Below are 21,036 nucleotides of genomic sequence, written 5' to 3' on the forward strand. Positions count from 1 at the left end.
TGCTACCACACCTGGAAAACTGTCTCCTTTCTAAGCAATGACTTATATAAACTTTCTAAAATAAACAAGTCAGCAAACAACATTTAAGGCTTCATAGTAAATGTTTAATAAATGAATATGAAAGATAAAATGTATCACATAAGCTCTGAAAATACATAAAAAAAATACTTCAATTGTACAATTGCAATGTTGAGTCAAATAAATGCTATCAAAACTAATGTTATGTAAGCCAATATCATGTAGAACAATAGTCAGGAATATCCTATCAGTATTTTAGATAAATTTCTAAAGCACTAAAACAGTTAACAGTTCAATTACATATGAAAGAGATGTTTTAACTTCCTAAATCAACTAGGAAAGTCCAATATGCTTTACTGAAGGGAAAGATTTTTAGAGTATACAAATGTATGAAAATGTCAAACAAAAATTTATAAGAAGATACCAAAACACACACAGCACTAAAAACCAACTTGAAATGTCATAGAGTTAAATGTAGATATTTAAGACAATTTCCTACAATTAGTATCTATAGCATAATAAAGACATAAAGACCTGAACAATAAACATAAGTTAAAAGCCTGTTAGAAATATTCAGTCATAGCCTTTCTTCAATACAGTAAGAAGCAAGAGGTGTAGGAGTAAATGAAATAGTTTGGAAGAATGGAGAAATGGAAAGCCTAACTATATGCACGCTACCATTTTCATTGACAGTTGGGTGACTAAGGGAAAACCTATGCAGACCTGCTATCAACCATAGATGAGCCCACTGCAGATTAGGCTCTTTACCCTTTGCTTTTACTTGTGTGCACAGGTCTACAGGGAATGTTACCAGGTAAGGATAAGCAGAATATCTAGGAGCTCAAAATTGGCTAATACTATTTTTCAAGGCAACACAGTGCTGTTATTTCCTAACATGCAACTCTGAAGATACAGCCAGATTGAAATGAATTTCAGTTCAATCCAGAAGTGATTCAAATGCATTTTAAAGACTTACATTTATGTCTCACCCTTTGCTTTTATATATTTCATGGCCAATTTTCATCTTTCATTTCAGCATCCCTGATAGAAAATTGAGCTATGCTTTGGCTCTAGATATGAGGATTTGAGAAGAGAATTTCTACAACAGGAATAAGTCGTAAGCCATCTTTTGTTTCATTGTGGTGTAACCAGAAGTAGGGTTGGAAAATCCAGAGGAAAAGGCAACTTCTTCACACACACACACACACACACACACACACACACACACACACACACACACACTGGCTCTGTGGGGACAGCATTGATTTAAAATCTGTACCAGGACTTCTGATGTGGTTCACAGTCATCTTAGAGAACCTGAGTTCTTCAGTAACAGAGAATGCCACAAGCCAGCTTGCTTGCTGTTGATTTTAATTTTGGTTTATTTCCTTCCTCACAAGTTTGCAAGTAAACAGTGTGTAGCTTCAGAAGTCTATTTGAGAGACAGCACAAAAAATAGGTGGCTATACTCACAAATCAAGCCTTCAAGACATTCTCCACTAGCAAAAATCACTTCCAACCCCTTACCACAGCTCTCTAAAACCAGGGAGGCATGCTTAGAATCCTTGCTCTCAATGAAGTAAAACTAAAATCAAAGTAGTATGGAAAAACTATGCCTATCCCCACACCGATATTGCTATTGTTTTATTTCTGGTTAGAACCACAAAATGAAGTGTACCATGTCTCAAAACACAGTATAGTAGACTGAAGCAGAAGAGCCATATAGTCCTGAAATAATGACAAAGAAAATAAAAACATATTCAGAATGCAACACAAGCTCATAGGAAAAATAAATTCAATTCTATTTCATAAGAAACATTGATCTTGAGTTCTGAGTCCTCCCATTTTGGTCACCATGCATTTATGAGGTCAGTACCTTCTCTGCTAAGATTCGGCTGAAGGCTTTGACCCTTGTAGCCAGAACATAAGATACAGGCTTAACTTTTTAAATCAGCTACACCTGAGGCTGCTCATAAAGCCACTAAGTACTCTCATTGCAAGACTGAAGATGCTGAGAAGAAAAATAAGTAAACAATTGACATCAGCAATGGCTCCTTTAAAGTCACAATTAATATGAATTCGTATAACTTTATTTAGCTAGATAAGTAAATTAAAACCTCCTACAATGTCATATTTAAACACCAGGAAATTTTATCTTCAAATTGGTTCTCCATGTATACTATTTAATACTTGTGATCTTATTCATGAGAATTCACTATAGAACCATTCAAGGATGACTGCACTTGGTTTGAACTTCACTAGTGGCTCAGGCTTTCTTTTTCCCACCTGTTAAAGATGCTTTCTGCTAAGTAAAGGAATTCCAAGAGTCCAGAACAACCTCAGTTTGCATTGGCAGTACAATAAAGGCACATTTGAAATTGGAAGAAACAATTCCAACTTCTCTCAAAGGGAAAGGTGTTTGTACATTTTACAAAACCACTCCTCTCTATCTGTAGTGCATAGTCCCTTTTGGCTAAAAAAAAAAAAAAAGTATTCATTTATACCATGGCTACAAAATGTTTTCAGGAGTACTGTATTAAACCCTACAGTAGCAGTGTGCTTAAGGTCTTTGTTTTCAAAAGTGTCTGAAGGAAAGAATTTCTCTGTGTCACTGAAACGATAAGAAGTTCTAGCGATGCAGGCAAGTTTGGGACAGGTTAAAGGGATGAGGACAGGAAAATAAGAGTCAAATGCCAAACTCCCTTTGTTTACTTGCTGCTTAAGTTCAGTCTTACTTTTCAATCCCACATCAAAAATGAGCCTTTCACATAGCAAGTGCTGTAAATAATAAAATACCCTTTTCCTTTTTTTTTTTTTTTCTTTCAGAAGTCCTGTTTTCCTTTGGCCAGTGAACACTTGTTACCTTTCTCAGTAAACAAGCTTCTACTCAAAGAGCTATGGTGATTTTACAGACAGCAGCCATCACATTGCCAAAGATGAACACAAATATATTCATCCTCTAAGCCTTGAAATGTTCTACTCAAAAAGCCAAGATCCTGGCCATTGAGGAATATGTGGGTTAGTCTCACAAAGACAGGGCATCGTCCTTAACTGCCTTCAGGTGCTACAAAGGAAGCCAGGATGATCATTCTGAACAGTGGGGGTGGGGAGCAAAGAGAAAAACAAACCTACTAAAGTATAGAGATAGGTGATGTGCACAAACAAATTTATCATCTGGGAACTTTAATACCATAACCAAAACAAGTGAACAATTTGAATGACAGCTACTTAGGACATAATTCAGCCTACTATAGCAATGCTGATAATCCCACAAATGAAATATCTCCCACCTTGTTAAACAGCCAAAAATCTTAGATGAAAAAATCAGCTGTTCATCCTTTGAATTACCATACACCCTAACTGTTTAAACCCACCTTGCTTGGGAGCCACATCTTCCTTTCGTTAAAATGCCTCTTCTTAGGGAAGCTAAGCCAGGCCATTAACTGCTAACTCTGCATACTTGCATTTCATCTCTTTACTCAATCCTCTTTAAGGATTTCAGACACAGAAAGAGCTGGACCGTAGTTACAAATGAAACAAACGCTGCTTACATGTCTATGCAAGCACCAAGACCCTTTACAGAGTCCCCACTTCTTTTCCTTGAGGCACAGAGTCCTGTCAATAATCATGACTTATTAAACAGGCTGCCATCCATTCCCTTCTTCTGAATGTAGAACAAGATCATGGAGGGGCAGAAATAATTACCTTGGGCTCTTCTTTAAAGAGCGCCTCAGAATGGAAGGTAGGAAATCGATAGAGAAAGGACAGGGAAATGCCCCCACTGTGATCCCCACAGCCCCCCCAAGAGGGGGGAGGTGAAGTAGATTCACAATCTATTATTCATATCCACTGCTTCCGAACATGAAAATTCTAAGGTCTTCAGCATAGAAAGGAAGTATTTTAGTGCCATGAATGCACTCAGAAGCACCACCAGTCCTTTATCCAGCTACAACACTCAAGCTAGATTTGTTGAAAGGAGCCAGAGCACCCTCCCTCCTCTGCAAAATGTGCTCTCAGAGAAATCATCACTTCAAGCAAAGCAGGGGGAGGCTGCAAGGGGCCGACTCTACTGCCTTTCTAGGTTGTGGCAGAAAGCTTCCTTCTCTTTGCCTTTCTGTCTCCCACTGACCATCTAGGGATAGATGCAATTTTCTAAAGCAGTGTAAGAGCAAAAGTCTCCATCACCTGGCCCTTACTTACAAGTACACTACATTAAAAAAAAAAAAAAGTCACAAATGTTAAATAACACCCTAGGTAAGATCAGGAGTCAGGAAAACAAAAAAATTAACACAGCTGAAAATAACCATCATATTCCTACCAGCACTGAACAGTGAGGAACACTCACCCAGATGTTACAGCTCAAAACATGAATACTAAAGACAACATATCCAGACCTTTTCTTTTCTTTCTTTCTTTCTTTTCTTTCTTTCTTTTCTTTCTTTCTTTCTTTCTTTCTTTTCTTTTCTTTCTTTCTTTCTTTCTTTCTTTCTTTCTTTCTGTCTCCCTCCCTCCCTTCCTTTCTTTCTTTCTTTCTTTCCTTCCTTCTTTTTTACAATGGCTTTACTTGGAACTTGACTGACATACTGGGGGCTTGTCCTGAATAACCTTCACAGGTTGCACAAGTGTTTTCTGATCCGAATCCTCAGGCACAAACAGAAGGTTCCTGGGATTTCTGTTCACTAAGCGGAGAGGGTGGGGTGGAGGTCAATTAGTTACCTGCGATGTTCATAAAAATAGAAAGCTTAGAGTTCCAAAGAGAAAGCGATCATGTCTAGGGGGCACACTGGCCACTATTAGCACCGACTGAAATGCTATACCCAAAGGGTGGCATGTTACAATGAGCTTGGACATTGTGCTAAGCTGGGTCCTAGTCTGCTCATCATCTACAGGGCGTGAGGAAGAGATCAGGTTTACACCCCTCACCCCTCTGGGAAAGGAACAAAAGCAAACGCTTGGCACAGCTGAAAAAAGGAAAAAAAAAAAAAAAAAAAAAAAAAAAAAAAAAAAACCCTCCTCCTTCAGGACCCTGGGGGCCGCAGCTCTGCAGCGTTCCCATTGCATTTCCTTGCAGTTAACTCACTCCAGTGGCCTCAGACGCAATTTCCACACCTGGCAATGGCCAGGGACAGGTTGAGAGGAGGGTCCCCCTGGGAGTGCCTCATTTCTCTTCCTCTCCCAATGGCTTCTAATTAACCCTTCCCAGTCGCTGCCCCGGCAGGGATGCTGAAAGAGTCGACAGCTACATCCTAAGGACATCACTAACAAATACCTGCATCCGATCTTCACCCCCACACTGGTCATAACTTCCCTTTGTGGGCTATCATAGGCCAGTTTTGGCTGTGCTTAGAAAAGCTTCCCACAGGAGGGCGGGAAGGGTTGGGTGCACCAGAAACAGTCTCATCCCACTCCAGGCCACTATGGGGAACACAACCTGGGCTCACTCTCAAGTCTGCAATGAGGAGGAGGATTTGCACTCGCCTTAACCCTTTGAAGGGAGTCAGGAGTCTATTCTCATTTGGGACCCACTAAAGTAGGAGCCCTGCCTCTGGAGATATCCTTCACTTGCCTGACGCCCCTACTCGCACACAGACACAGCAGAGACCCACACCTTTGGCCCCCTTGAGGCCATTTTTAACCATAGCCTCACACTCTGCCCCAAATCGGGTATTGGGGAAGTGGCAACCAGGAGAAAAAGGGAGCCAGAAGGCAGAAAGAAACTCGGCGGTATATCACAGCTGAGAAAAGGAGTCTACTTACGAAATTTGGGGCTGGTGCTAGTTTCTGGGGTGGTGGTAGTGGAGGAGGTGGTAGAGGGTGAGGAGGAAGAGGCGGCCGCAGCATCCTGAAAGGGTGACAGGGTCCAGGAGGGAGTGGAATCGTGGAGGTAGGAGGAGGTAGCATACGCCGCAGTGGGCCAGGAAGGCATTGCCTGCGTGCTAGGGGCTCCTGGCATGGGGGGTCTGGAGCCTGGCGTACTGCTACTGAAGAAAGGAGCCGTGGTGGACAGGACCGTCGGGGGGGCCGCAGTGTTCCGTGCCGTGGTAGAGCGCGGGCTAGCCCGGATGGGCACCCGGTGCCCAGGGAAGCGAGTGGGAGCACGAGTGATGGTGGTAAAGCGGGTGCTAATCCGGTTAGGCGTCCTGGAGGAGGCGGCGCCGCCGGCGGAGGGGGTGGCAGGGGACATGGTGGAAGTGGTCGTAGTGGTGGTTTCCATAGCCTTGGGGAAAGAGCTGGGCTTGGAGAGGAAAAAGGGGTCCTGGCCCATTCCCTTGGAGTCCACCAGGTCCGTGGGCACGTACTCCTTGACGGAGCCCACCACGATCCATTTAAGCAGCATGAGGCTGAGCCCAAGGCCGATGAAGCCGATGAACAGAGGCACCACGCACAACCACGTCTGCTGCCGGTTCCACACGATGCAGTCGCTACAGCGTAACTCCCGGGGGGGCTCGGCCGCCCCTTCTCCGCCGCCGTCCGGGCCCCCGCCCGCCGCCGCCGCCGCCGCCGCCGCAGCCGCCGCGGTGCCCTCCTCGGCCGAGGCGGCGGCTGCCGAAGCGGCACCAGGTGGCGAGGCAGCGGCCGCCCCTTCACTCATCCTAGGAGCCGGTCTTCACCTTCGCCCCCCCGAGGGCCGCGCCAGAGGCATGGGGCCGCGCGGGCCGGGCGCGGGCGCGGGCTCCGGCGGCGGCGGGCTCCGGCGCAGGCAGCGGCCGCGGCGGCCGCATGCAAATCGGCTCCCTGCCCCCACGCCCCTCCCCCCGAGAGGCGGGCGGCGGGCGGGGAGGAGAGGACGGGGGAGGGGACGCGGGCCGGGGAGGGGGCGGCGAGGAGCTCGGAAGAGGGGCGAGACCGGCCCCGGCGCCGCCGGCCGGTCAGGGAGCGGCGGGGGGCGTCTGCAGCCCGCCTAGCTGCCTCCTGCGCGCCGGGGTCCCCCGGTTGCTGATGGTGCTGATGCTGCCGCGGATGCTGATGCTGATGCTGATGCTGCCGTGGATGCTGCCCGCCGCCTGTGTGCACTTCAGCCTCGCCGGCATCCTCGGGGCGCCGCGCCCGGCCCGCTCCCTGGGGCGCCTGGCTGCGCCGCCGCTGCCCCCACCTCAGAGCCTCCCGTCGCCCTCAGCGGCCCGGGCGGGCAGCCGCTGGATGCCCGGCGCCGGCAAGCGGCATTCCGACACAGGGGGCCAGGCTGGCAGGCGCTCGCCTAAGCCGGCGCGCCGCGATGCTCAGTGGCTGCTCGGCGAGCCCGGGCGAGGAGGTGCACCTGTTCTTCAGCCGGCCCGCAGCCAACCCTCGGCCAGCGCTCTCCAGGAGAAACCAATCCTAGCGCAGCGCAGAGGGCGAGCGGCCGGGCTCGCCTCGCTCCCGCCGCCCGCGGCTCTGCGCAGCCACTGCCGCCGCCACCCCAAGTCAAACTCCGGCAAGCGACGCCGCCGGCGCTCGGGAGCGGGGGACTCGGGGGCGCACCCCAACCAGCACGCAGAAGATTCCAAACAGCCCCGGCGCCGCTGCCGGGTAGAACAGGGAGAGCAGAAACGGGAGACCGCGACTGGGGGTCCAGGAAGACACTGATCCCCAGGCAAAGGCTGCTCCAGGCGGTTTCTCGCACGCAGCTAGGCGGGTGCGGGTGTGTGTTCCGAATCGCCGCGGACCTGGTGAGATTCGGACAGAGTAGAGCTTCCCACCAACACCTAATGGTGCTTTCTTACAGCGCGCCAGATAAATAAATGGTCCAAGAGGACCCCCGTTGGAGATGTATGGCACCCGCAGCTCCCGATCAGCCGGTCTCTGTTGAGGATCCTGCGGGGTCAGAGACTGAAGCTGCTGGGAGAAGGCGCAGGGCGTGTTAGGTGGGAGGGCGCCTCTGAGCTCCCCTGCCCTGCCGCGGTGCAGCTGGACTGAGAGCTCTCTTCGCTTTGGAGTTGCTGAGAGCTGCTGCTGGAACAGACGACCTTTCTGCATTCAGATCTCCAAGCCATTGACTAATCTTTTTAAAAGTATTGCCTTTAATAAACGTCGGCACTCCCTGGTACACACGTCACAGTGCAAGAGGCAAAAATGAGAAAAGATCCTGGCTAGTCTCTCAAATTAAGTGGCCGGTTTCTTCCCTTGAGGAGAGAAAGACAGGTGCACTGTGGTACCTCCCTGAGGACCGAGTGGCACAGAGAGGAAAGAAGCGGGAAGAGTAAGAGATGGTGCTAATATGGTACAAAGCTATGCTTCCCAACACCATCCAGATGCCTAGGCTAAGGAGGAAATGAAAAAGGCGATTTTATTTTTATTTTATTTTATTTATTTATTTACTTTTACAACCACCACGCAAGAATGGGAGGTTGAGAATGGCAACTTCCTCTTAGTGCACTTCCCAGCACTATCTGGGGACGCTGATGCAGACAGCATTCTACAGTCCTGTGATGCACTTTGCAAAGATGAAGTTTCCTAGGTATCCATTTTCTTCACAGGTGAGGAGAGAGAGTGAACGCTACTCTGAGGAGACGGCAGAGTGTAGAGAATGCGTTCAAACATGAAGCCCTTGGGGAATTGTGCCTACCGGAGTTCTTTGCACAGGCATGATTAATAAATTATTTTTGATGGCAGTAATGTGGCTGTCACCTCTTTTAGCTCTAACACTGAGATTTCCCCCATAGGAAAACCTTTGGTTTTTAATTTGACAGAACATGCCCTAACCTAGTAGTGCTGAATTATGGCATTGAGAACTGTAAGTGGGTGGGGGTGGGGGTGGGGGAAGTTGAATCCATACACTTGGCTTTCTAATGCAAGGCATAAGTAAAAATTAACCCAGCCTTAACCTTCTGTGGGCTGCCAGGCATCTGCTCCCTGCCTTTCTCATGCAGTAAATAAAAGCCTTTCCACATTGTAGTAGGTGCTGCTGTTGACGACTTGAAAAAGATTTCTTTTCGGCACTTAGTTCATCACCACCCCTCCCAAATCCCACCCCCAGTATTCTATGTTCTTTGCCTTCTTCCTCCCCCACTGGAATGAATCCAAATCACAAACAGAGGAGCTGTAATGCTGCTGTGGGTAAATGCTCTCTTCCTGAAACCACAATTGGACCATGTCCACATTCTTTTCATTGCTTCCCAAAACCTTTTCCACTTCTCCTTCCAAATTCCCTCTCCTTCTCCTTGCTACTAGGCTCTAAGAGCTTATTCATGGTTCCCTATTGAATTCATATTTTCCAGGAGCACGAGCTACTGTATTCAGAAGCATCCCCAGTCGGAGCAGGGCAGGGGAGCCCAATGACAAGGCATTGATAGTTTTCCATTAGGGAACAGGTTGTAACGGAACATCTAGGGGTGTTTAGCAGATGAAACCATCTTCAGGGTGGAGTTGTACTGTAAGGCTTTCTGGTATTAGGAGGTAAGCATTGGAGGGAAACTGAGGAACCGCATCCACAGTAGTCAAGACCAAGCATCAAGCGGTGGGCCCTCTTGCTGCTAGAGACCCAGTAGTAGTCCATTAACTGGCATGATTTAGAAGCACAGAGACAAGCTTCTGAGACTGTCTGTGAGAGATTTCCTAGATTAGGTTAATTGAGGAGGGAAGACTCCTCTAACTATAGTCCACAGACTAATGTCTCTTTCTGAATGAAAAGGAGAAAGATGGCTGAGTACCAGCTTCCATCCTTCTGTTCCCTATGACTGCAGTGTGAGCAGTTGCCTCCAACCTCTGCCACCACCCCTGCCTCACTGAGTGAACTGTATCCTCAAGCTGTGGACAAGAGCAAAGCCTTCCTTCCTTAAGTTACTTCAGCCAGCTCTTCCATCAAAAAATGAAATCAGTAGCTATAACACCTACACTGCTCTGATGACTCACAGCTTACTAAAGCCAAATATTGGAGTAGGTTCACATTAAGACAGTTTCAATTTAGATCTCTGGTGCTGGTCATAATAAAAACACCTGTGGACCACTTTTTTCAACTATGAAATGGAGCTGCTACTTAGTTTTATGGAAGTGTATCACTAAGGAGACTATTCACCTGTGGTATCTTTGAAAAATGGTCATCAGCTGATTCCTCTGATGCATCAGAGGAAACTCACTTCTTTCAATGACTTTTAGTGATGAGACCCTTCTTAAAAGTTATTGATTAAGAACTGCAAGGCTTGGAGTAACCAGTGGCCAAACACTTCAAATCTGCCATCCTATAAAATAGCCCAATCTCTCAAGTCACTTTATTCTCATCAGAGCTCTAAAGAAGGTATTCCTACCTGGGGAAGCTGTCCCAGCCTAGGAAGGATACACTTTAAGAGAATTTGCTTTTGAGAAAAGCTCTGCCTTTGTTATTTTCCTCATTTTTCTTAGCTCATTCATCCTGAACAAGATGTGAGGCTTGGAGGATACAATAGGACCCACCTTTTATGAAGTTTATGTTGTAAGAGGAGTGGTTGAAAGCAAACAAGAAAACAAACTAGAATACCAAACAATCAGAACTGTAGTTTGGGTCCACAAAGAACCAGCTTAGTTTGCAGGATTTTTGTACTTATCCCTTGTGTAAATATCTCTAACTGATTTACCATCATCCCTTTTAAATTCCTGAGAACTTCAAATTCCTACCAACTGGATGTCAGAGTGTACTGTTAACTGGAGGTTCAATTGTTACTACAGTCATTTAAAAGCCAGGCTGTGTCACAAACCCCCGTCATTCTCCATATTGCTCTCTGGAATCAAGATCAGAGGCAGTGTGATGCCTGAGCACATCTCACAGTGTAAATATTTTTCACTGAAGTTCAGCCCCTTCTGCATGACCATAATCTATTTCCTGTTTATCTTTTCATTTAGTCTGAGCATACTAGTGTGACTGGAACTATAATAGTTCTATAGAAATTGTGGTGACTTTTGAAAATAGAAATATGCTCTTTTCTCCGTATCTCTCAACAAGTGACCTCACCTGTTTCTTTGAACTCTTCATTGACTCAGTGTATAAGATCAACCCAAAAGGGCATTAGAAAAACTTCCTATGGAAAAAATTCTTCACAACATCAAGACTTCAAAGAATTTTCCAATGTAACTTTTCACCAATAAAAATGAACAATAGAAAATGTGAGTGATCCAGAACAAACATCAGAGAGTTGAAAAGTGAGGAATTCCAGATGTAACCATATCCTAGTTGCAAAAGACTATAATATTATCCAAAGACTCATGTACTTTTACTGTCAGCAAGTTACTGAAAGTTATATTATAAATTAACACTGACTATAGCAGGATGTGGAATTGGTAAATTGAATGGGTGCTAAGAAAAAAATTGATGGTGAATTTCAGATGGAGTTGAGATAGGACAATTACTAATTAGGTTAACATTTGAACATTTTTGAAACACTAGAGGCTATGTTTTGAACACAATTACTGAGTCCTTTGACTTCACATAAAAAAAGGTAACTCAGAAGAATCATACTGCACACAAAATAAAACCCAGGGTATTTGAAAGAGTCGTATTGCATCGAGATAGGCAAACTATCCTCAAGAAGCTCACCTAGGGGAGCTGGTTAAAGTAGACCACAGTCACATCAAGGCTACAACAAGCATTGTTGCCCTCAACAGGGAAGAAATCATCCAGCATCAGCCAGTTATATTGTACGGCAGGCTCAAAGCAGCAACAGCAGCAGTAACATATAATAATGAGTTGGACTTCAGCACTGGAGGTCAGTGTTTCAGAGGAACAAACCATTCTTTGCCACCAAATTCAAACAAGTGCAACATTCAGGTACCAAAAGCATTATATTCTTGGCATTATCAGTTGCCATTGCTGTTTACTTAGCCAGTGTATGGTGCTTTCAAAATGGCCCCCAAAGGCAGTGGCCCTATTATTAAGAGGTATGCCCTGGGCTGTGGTGGCACACACCTTTAATCCCAGCATGTCCAGGCAGAGGCAGGCAGATCTTTGTGAGTTCGAAGCCAGTCTGGTCTACAGAGTGAGTTCCAGGAAAGGCACAAAGCTACACAGAGAAACCCTGCCGGGGGGGGGGGGGGGAGTTATGGCCTTGTTGGAGAAAGCATGTTATTTTGGGGGACTGGCTTTGATGTTTCTTTTGCCCAAGTTTCCCTCAGTGTGACAGTCAGTTGACTTTCCTGTTGCCTGCAAGATATAAGACTCTCAGCCACTCCAGCATCATGTCTGCCTGCATGTGGCCATGGTCCCCATCATGATAATAATGGACTAAATAAATTTCTAAAACTGTAAGTGAGCCATACCAATTAAGTGTTTTCTTTATAAGTGTTGCTGTGGTTTTGGTGTCTCTCCACAGCAGTGAAAACACTAACTAAGACACAGCATTTTGTTAGTTTTTGCCTTTATGCAGCTAGTATTCTTCCTCAAGATGGGTAGATAATTTTGTTAGATCTCTACCCTGACAATCTACCATCTTGAAATCATCATATTCTTATTATCTAAGATTGGAAGACTGGCTGATGGAGATTTACCTTGACTGATGACTCATAAAGCTCCATTAGGCAAACACTAGAAGATCAGAGGAAACAAAGCTAGAAAGCCCAGGTGTTTCCTCCAAACCTCAGACAGCACCCTACTGGTCCGTTCCCCCATAAGCTCACACTCCTAATTCAGACTGTAGTGGGAGAAGCCACAACTATAGAGGGGCTTATGATGCTGCCTCTCTGAAGTGCTTTCCTATAACCAAGGAAAAACATCTTTGTCTCAAGCCTCATTATTCCTAAGAAAGGCAGCATAATACTGCTGCTTGCAGACAGAGCTGATGTGATTCCATGTTTGTATAAATAACTCTTTGGCTGCACCTCACCTGTGTTTTCTAGAAATGTGTGTGTTCTGCTTTCTTAGATTTAGGGAGAAACCTTCCTAACACTCCATGTATTTCTCTGTGGGAGAAAGCAAACAGATAATTTTCCATAATTCTCCCTTTGCTTACATTTTGCCTACAACCAGGCAGAAATCTTTCTAGGCCACTCAGAGAAACTAGAGGATAAACAGCTTTGATGTCAACCCCTGAGATCTTGTCCACAACAACCAATGACCCTAGCATGGCCCTCACATTTTTGCCTTTTCTAATAGAATATTGAGATATCTATAAGGGTCTTATTTTACTCTCCCCTACCTATTTTCTCTGGGGATTGTCTGTGGTTCTAAAGGTTTTTAAATATTCTGTAATCTCTGTCTTCTTTTGTACTATGTCCAAACCTTTATGCTTGATGTGGCTCAATCATTAAACAGAAAAAGTGGATATCTTGGAGCAGACCATTAAACATTTGAAAACTGCCATGTGTCATGTACATGGTGCTGTAGCTGCCTCGTGCAGGTAGGAGCAAGGATTACTTAATGAAAATCCTCATGTACCAGTGTCCCCAGAATGCTGGTGTTCATGGATGGTGTTGACCTTAAAAGATGATGCTTTATGAGAGGTCTTTAGGTCATGGGGAGATACCCACAAAGGGGATTGTAGAATCCTAGTCTCTCAGTTACTTCATGTTCCTGGCTAGAGAAATGATCACCAAATTAACAAATACGGCAGCCATTGCCATACAGCGTCCTCCCCAGAGGTCTCAATTCACAAATCTGTTCGATTTTGCTCTCCTGCCTTCAAAATTGTGGAATACATAAACTATTTGAGGTTATTAGTTGAGTTGTCACCTATATTTCATCGAAGTAAAGAAAAACAGACAAAAAACATTATTGTCTAAAGAGCCTTCAATTGCACTGCATTTTGCATGGGAGGTTTATGGGAAAGTAGAACTGCAGCACGGCCCTTGGAGATTCATCTTGATGTGTGTGTGTGTGTGTGTGTGTGTGTGTGTGTGTGTGTGTGTGTGTGTTCATCTGCACACACATGCTTGTGATTCAGGTCCAGCAGGGTGGGACACAGCACACAAGATCTGACTCCAGAGTCCAGTGATTATTGGATTTTCACTGTCTGAGTTTGCCATCTCTGTTACCAGGAAAAGCTTCTCAAAGGAAACCCACAGGGTTACTTGAAAGTTTAGTGTTGATATCTCTGAGTGGATGTGGGCCAGTCCTTGTCTCTACAAACAGGTATTTTAGGAGAAACAAAACACCACCTAGTTAGATTAAAATGTTAACTGAAACTAAGAAAGCTAACAAGGCCCACTGTGATAAAGTAGATACTCAAAGGCATTCTGAAGGTATAGATAGGCTGTTCATTGTCCTGAATTTGAAATATCTAGTTTGGTGGAGAATGATTCCCCATTTAAATAAATGACCAAGGAAACAAACTTGCATGCACGAGTGTGTGCGTGTGTGTGTGTGTGTGTGTGTGTGTGTGGTGTGTGTGTGTGGTGTGTGTGTGTGTGTGCATGTGTGTGTGGTGTGTGTGTGTGCATGTGTGTGGTGTGTGTGTGCGCATGTGTGGTGGGGGGGGTGTGGGGGGGTGTGCATGTGTGTGTGGTGTGTGTGTGTGTGGTGTGTGTGTGCATGTATGTATGTGTTGTGTGTGTGTGCATGTGTGTGGTGTGTGTGTGTGCATGTGTGTGTGTGTGTGTGTGTGGTGTGTGTGTACATGTGTGTGTGTGTGGTGTGTGTGGTGTGTGTGTGCGCATGTGTGTGTGTGGGGGGGGGTGTGGGGTGTGTGCATGTGGTGTGTGTGTGTGTGTGTGGTGTGTGTGTGCATGTATGTATGTGTTGTGTGTGTGTGCATGTGTGTGGTGTGTGTGTGTGCATGTGTGTGTGGTGTGTGTGTGGTGTGTGTGTGTACATGTGTGTGTGTGTGTGGTGTGTGTGGTGTGTGTGTGTGGTGTGTATGTGTACATGTGTGTGTGGTGTGTGTGTGTGTGCGCATGTGTGTGGTGTGTGTGTGTGTGGTGTGTGTGTACATGTGTGTGTGTGTGGTGTGTGGTGTGTGTGTGTACATGTGTGTGTGGTGTGTGTGTGCATGCATGTGTGTGTGTGTGTGTGGGGGAACTATCCCAGCATGTACACCAGAAGTGTAATTGAAGAGGAAAGGGGAGAAGACTGCAGAGTTGGGTTAGTAAGGAAATTGTCAACTAGATCAAGCTTTTTATTGAGAATTATCTGAGAAACTAAATAATGGTCATAGTTTTGTTGAGCATCACTGATGCCAAAGACAGAACGCCAAGTGAGGGAAATTGATTTTCCTCAATAGATTGCTATAAGTGCATGCCTGATGATCAAAATGTTTCAACATGGCAGTTAAACCTGGACTTCCAAGAGGAGGAATTTAGGAGGATTTAACATGAGGCATTTGACTGTCAATCATTTATTAGCAGTAATGGTTCATCTCTCTAGATCTAGCTACTTTCATGGGGACATGAGATCTCTAATCTCAGATAACCTTTTATGACTTAAAAATTTGCAGTCACTGGGGGTGAGGTTGAGTTGAATCTGTTTTCATTTGTAGCACTGAAATTTTAATTCAGAGCTTTGTACATACAAGACCATGCTCAGCCCCTGAGATGTATTTTCAGCTTGTTTTAAGACATAGTCTCACTAAGTTGCCTGGCCTGGCCTAGAGAGTACTGAAGATTCAAGGCTGGCTTCAAACTCATGATCCTTCTGTTTTAGTCTCCCAAGTGCTGAGATTACAGTCAAGTACCTTCATGAGAACCAATAGAATGAGTGGCTGAAGAGTCCCACTACAGTACTATATCGCAGGTAGGTCTGGTGTTAATGAAATGATGGACAGATTTCTGCACACCAAAATCTTGTATAAAAGTTCATTGAGAATTGTTAATTGAAGCTTAAATAAGTTCAGCATTGGCACATGACTTTATAGTTATCTTTTTTTAACATTATAAGAATATTTGTGGGCTACTATTTCTTAATGAAATAAGAGCAGTGATACTTCCTATATATTTCTTATCATTTTCCTCAGACGAGAAATTTTAGGTAAAATTAGTGCTCAAATCTTTAATACCTATGAAAATAGTGAAAGAACATAAGAATTTCATACCATCTAGACAAAACAAAAACATAATCTAAATTAAGCAAAATATCAATCCTGTTCTAGTTGCCTCAGCAGTTAGGAGATATTTTGTAATTTTTTTCTATTATACACTTTGTTTTTAGTTTAACCTCTTCAAAGTCTAATTATCTTTAATGCCTATAAGAATATAAAAATAAATACAACTTCTCTTTCAAATGTAGCCTTTTTGAAACATTTTAAAGAGATTTAATGGATAATTTTATTTGCCCACACTGTGCTTGGTGTGTGTGTGTGTGTGTGTGTGTGTGTGTGTGTGTGTGTGTGTGCATTCATGAATGTTGAAATATATAAAGTAGTAAACATGTTCTGGAAAGACTTTTTGCATTACCTACAGAACCAAGTAAAACAGAAATGAAATTATATGTGTGATAATTGGGGAAACTGTACACTGAATAGTGATGATTTATATTCCAAACACAAATAACAAATAATAGAAACAGACTACTCCCAGGGCTGATGTACCCAAGGAAACTGAAGAAGCAGGCCAGGTCACCCACACTTACCAGACCTTGTTCTCTTTAGGAGAAGAGTCTTCTTTGTTTCTTCAGCAGACACCAGGCATTTGAAGTAGAAGTTTGAGTGCCCAATGCTAAGAAGGGTTGCTGAGAAAAAGCAGTCCATCAGAGACCACCATAAGAACACCCTTCAATTCTGACCTCCCATGAAATACCACATATCAAAAAAACGTTTTAGTCTCCACTACACTGGGTAAAATTAAAAAGCAAAATGGCACTGTTTGTATGTTTTTAGTTTAAAGATTAAAGAAAATATTACACCAAAATCTAAGAGCCATCGTTTTAGGGGTGCCATCATGATAAACAGAATCTCTTGGGAAATATCCAATTAGCCCAAAGTTTTCCCCTGACAAGCAGAGCAGATGAAGGTGCTAACGTGGCTGATTTGCAAATAATTATACTTTATATACCACACACCCCTACACACACACACACACACACACACACACACACACACACACACACAGCCCTGACCTTTGTCTTTTCCCTAAGAGCCCAAAGGAAGCAAACTAAAACATTTATAATGGTCTCTAAGGCACACATATGACCTCTCTGGGCAATGGTCCCAGTCCCAGCTGAGTCTTTCCGTAAAGCATAGTTGACATTAATTTTATTTATTTACTTACTTACTTTCTTACTTACTTACTTACTTACTTACTTACTTACTTACTTACTTACTTACTTATTGTCTTTGCAATGCTAAGAATTGAACCCTGAGTGTTAGCACATACCAGGTGAGTACATTACCAATGATATACATCTCTAGCCTTGTTATAAGTAGCACAAGCAGGTTTCAAATTTGTAATCCAGCTTCCAATTCTCAGTGTTTCAGGTATATGCACAACACCTGAATAGTTTCCATATTTTTAACCCCAAATACATTGTTCTGTTTCATTCTTGGAATAATCAGCAAGAAGATTAGATGCTTATCTAATTCCCAAGGAGGGAAAATTCAGACTATGATTGAAGAATGGAAGAAAATGCTTCATGTCTTATACATACAGGCTTGTACAAGAGAACCTTGAAATTTACATGTTTGGAAGGTTCTTCAAAAAATGCAAAATACTAAAAGTTGTATCTACCTAAAAGTGTGATGAAAGCTGCACCTGGAGGGAACATCTTCTCCTTTATAGTCACAAAAGAAACTATTAGTCAGTCTTTCCTGGAAGTCATATTCCAGTGACCCTTTGAAGTGGCAAGCACACTCAGGATCAGATCATTCCACTGGCTAATGAGTAAGACAGATATCTTTTACTTTTAAATCTGGAAGACAAACACATCAGTCAGATTCTCAAAATTATTTCCTCTCCATACAAAAAGAGAGCAATTTATTCTTTCTTTTTAAAATGTTTTATTTTTTGCATTCATTTACTTATCTCTTGTGAGAGATGTATCACCATGGGGTCATTCCGTCTAAGGCATGATGTCAGAGAACCAACCTTGGAGAATGAAGTCTTTCTAAGGTCCCTTTTCGGAGCTTTCACGGGAGCTTTAAACGCCTTGCTTGCCACAAGCCCAGGTGCACCATGACTTCTACAAACATGGAGCCCAGTCCTCAATGGAATTTGTAAACATGCTTCTGCAAGGAAGTGAATAGAACTCTAGCTAGTAAGTTCTGACTCTTTTCATTTTTTCTTTGTTATGACTAAGGATGTAGACAGCAGAGAGTGCATTAAATATACAAAAACCCTGGACTCGAATTTTTCTTTGCCTTGTAATTAGCAGGACTCTATAGAACTCAGTTATAGCATCCACAAACTGTACCAGCTATATCCTTGGCTAATATCACCATCATAATCTATGAATATGTTTAAAAAGCTTAGTGTGTGTACATTTTTCAAATTTTAAAATACCACATATATTTGAAAATAAGAAAGAACTACCAATTAGTGTTATTAATGAAATTTTCTGTTTCCAATTTCTATTAGATGGTATGGAAAACTACAGAAATTTCAATGTTTTAAAATAAGATTAATACATAGGTATTTTAACAATATGTGTCAGACATTTATATATACAAATATATGTATATGTATAAACAAATGTCACAAATGTACACCTACCCAAGGCTCAGGTTGGAACATTCCTTCAAAATGAATCCTTAAGTAAGCAGGCTCTCCCTGTTTTTCTTTGCTCTGTGGGATTGAGGTGGAAGCAAAAGACTAATTTGAAGCCATCCCTTATCTAAGTTGTCTTGTATTTTAAAATAATATATATTAACTATATAAATGTTTTTATAATGACATTATTATAGATGTGATGATAATGTACGTGTTCAACTTTCCTCACCCTCATTTGCCTTCTTGCTCCCTCTTCACTGGACCTTTTCTCTTCCCACATATTCTTGTAAATAACATGTGTTTCATGTATTTTGGAGACTCTCTATTTCCACCTATTTCCTGCAGACAGCATAGTTTTGTTCCTCCTTAGAGCTGAATAATACAGCACCCTGTGTATATCTATCACATTTCCTTTACTCATCCATCTATTGATGGACACATGAGCTGATTGCATACTTTGGCTACTGTGAACAGTAAACATGAGTGTTCAAGTATTGCTATTGAACTTTCACCTACTAGATTCTCCAGGTATATGCCCAGGAGTGGTATACCTGTACCATAAGGTATTTACATGCTTAATTTTCTTCACATTACTTTTACATATATTTATTTTACATATATGTATGGATAGTTTTGCCTGCATGTATTTCTGTGTACCATGTGTACACATGGTGTCTAAGCAAGCCAGCAGAGGGCATCAGATTTCCTGGGGCTACTGAAACAGATGGTTGTGAGTCATCATGTGGGTGTTAGAAATCCAGCCTGGGTTCTCTTGAAGAGCAGCCAGTGCTGTTAACTGCTGAGCTCTCTCTGCATCCCATGTTTATTGTTTTTGAGGAATTTATGTAGAATATGCTTAGTACTTTGGCCATTTCTTTCTGATTCAAGAATGTAGAGAGCCTTTCATCTTCTAGGACTTTTCTTAATATGATGATGATGATGATGATGATGATGATGATGATGATTATATGTACTAAATTTTTCATTATAGAAGTCTTTTGTCTCCTTAATTAAATTCAAAGATATTTTCATTAGAGTATTCAGACTATGGCTTTTTTTTCCTGAACTCTTGCTTAATATGTTCAGTATACATATATAGAAAAACTACTGTTTTTATGTATAGATCTTGTGTTCTGCTCACTAGGTAAAAGAATTTATCAGATCAAAGAGTTTTACAGTATATTCTTTAGGTTCTTTTTCAAATTTATTCATTTTTATTGAAATTAGATTCTTCTCTCATATAGTACATCCCAGCCATGGTTTCTCTTCCCTCCACTCTTCCTAGTTATCCCCACCTCCCTTCTCCCCCAGATCCATGCCCCCTCCATTTCCCTTCAGAAAAGAGTATGTTTCCAAGACATAACAAAACAAGATACAACAAGACGAGGCAAATGCCCTCGTATCGAGGCTGGACAAGGCAAATCAACAGAAGAATCCCAAGAATGGGCAAACAAGCATTTTTGTAGGTTCATAATCTTTTCCTCTTTTTATTTATTCTTCTCTCATACAATACATCTTAACCTCAGACTCCCCTCCTTCCACTCCTCCAAATCCCCCACTCCACACACACCTTCCCTCTCCCTCAGATCCACCACTCCTCCATTTCACTTCAGAAAAGATTAGGATTTCCAGTGAGTGATATTAACCATTAGGTTCTTAATCTTAATTATAGTACTATATTATCTACAATGAGGTATACTTTGACTTCTTGTTTCCATTTTGTCTCATGTCCTATTGCTCAATAAAAGACTTTGAGTGCTGTATTGATTGACAGCAGTGAGAATGGAACTCTTTCTTCCTTCCTAACTTTAGAGAAGATGGTTTCAGAATTTTTCCAGTAGGTATAAATGTTGACTACAGATTTCAGTATGCTGAAGTAATGTTCCTTCTGTTCCTAGTTTCCTTCTATCCTTAGGGTGTGTTAAATTTTGTCAAAGGCTTTTTACTGTCTCTCTTAGAGTGTTCATGTGATCTATTTTCTTGATGCATTTATGCACTGTGTTACACACTGGTCTACCTACGTTGTTTCCTTTCATCCTCTGAATGACACAAGCTTCATTATGGCACATGATATTTTAATGTATTTGTGAACTTGTTTTGAAAATATGCTTTCAGTGTGTTTTTCAGTCTATGTTGATCAAGGATATCAGTTTAAAGCTTTCTTTTTATGTTGCATCCTCCTCTGAATTTGGCCTTAGGACAATACTGGCTAAACAGAATGAATTTGGCAGTGTTCCCTCCTCCTTTTTCTGTATTCCTGATGCTCTTTTTCTCTCTTTTTTTTATCAGAATATAGAAGCTCACTTATAACACCAACTCTTATCCTTGACAGAGTCTCAGGCAGTCTAGTCTACCATCTCTCTTGGAAGCCTCTGTCTGGCATCACACGTTTCTTTTGAATCATTGCTCTGTCTCTTCCCACTCTCTTCCATGGTACAGAGGTCAGAAATGTGATGATGTTGTCTTTTGTAGCCATGTTTTTACTTCTTTATGTGTTTTCTGTTG

At 42.9% G+C, this 21,036-nt stretch overlaps 1 protein-coding gene across 4 annotated transcripts in view; it reads right to left on the bottom strand.

Moving 5' to 3' along the window:
- Window positions 1-7,919, bottom strand: part of Nrg3 (neuregulin 3) — a 1,086,061-nt gene extending 1,078,142 nt beyond the window's left edge. For 2 of the 4 annotated variants that reach the window (XM_036198821.1, XM_036198820.1), the window contains exon 1: window positions 5,776-7,919. In XM_036198821.1, the coding sequence (XP_036054714.1) occupies window positions 5,776-6,610 (835 nt within the window). In that variant the 5' untranslated portion in view covers window positions 6,611-7,919. The remainder of the gene's footprint in view (window positions 1-5,775) is intronic. The other 2 variants (XM_036198824.1, XM_036198822.1) reach the window with 2 other exon arrangements.
- Between the last annotated feature and the right edge of the window lie 13,117 nt (window positions 7,920-21,036).

This window comes from Onychomys torridus, chromosome 9 (assembly GCF_903995425.1).
Source record: "Onychomys torridus chromosome 9, mOncTor1.1, whole genome shotgun sequence".
Lineage (NCBI taxonomy): Eukaryota > Metazoa > Chordata > Mammalia > Rodentia > Cricetidae > Onychomys > Onychomys torridus.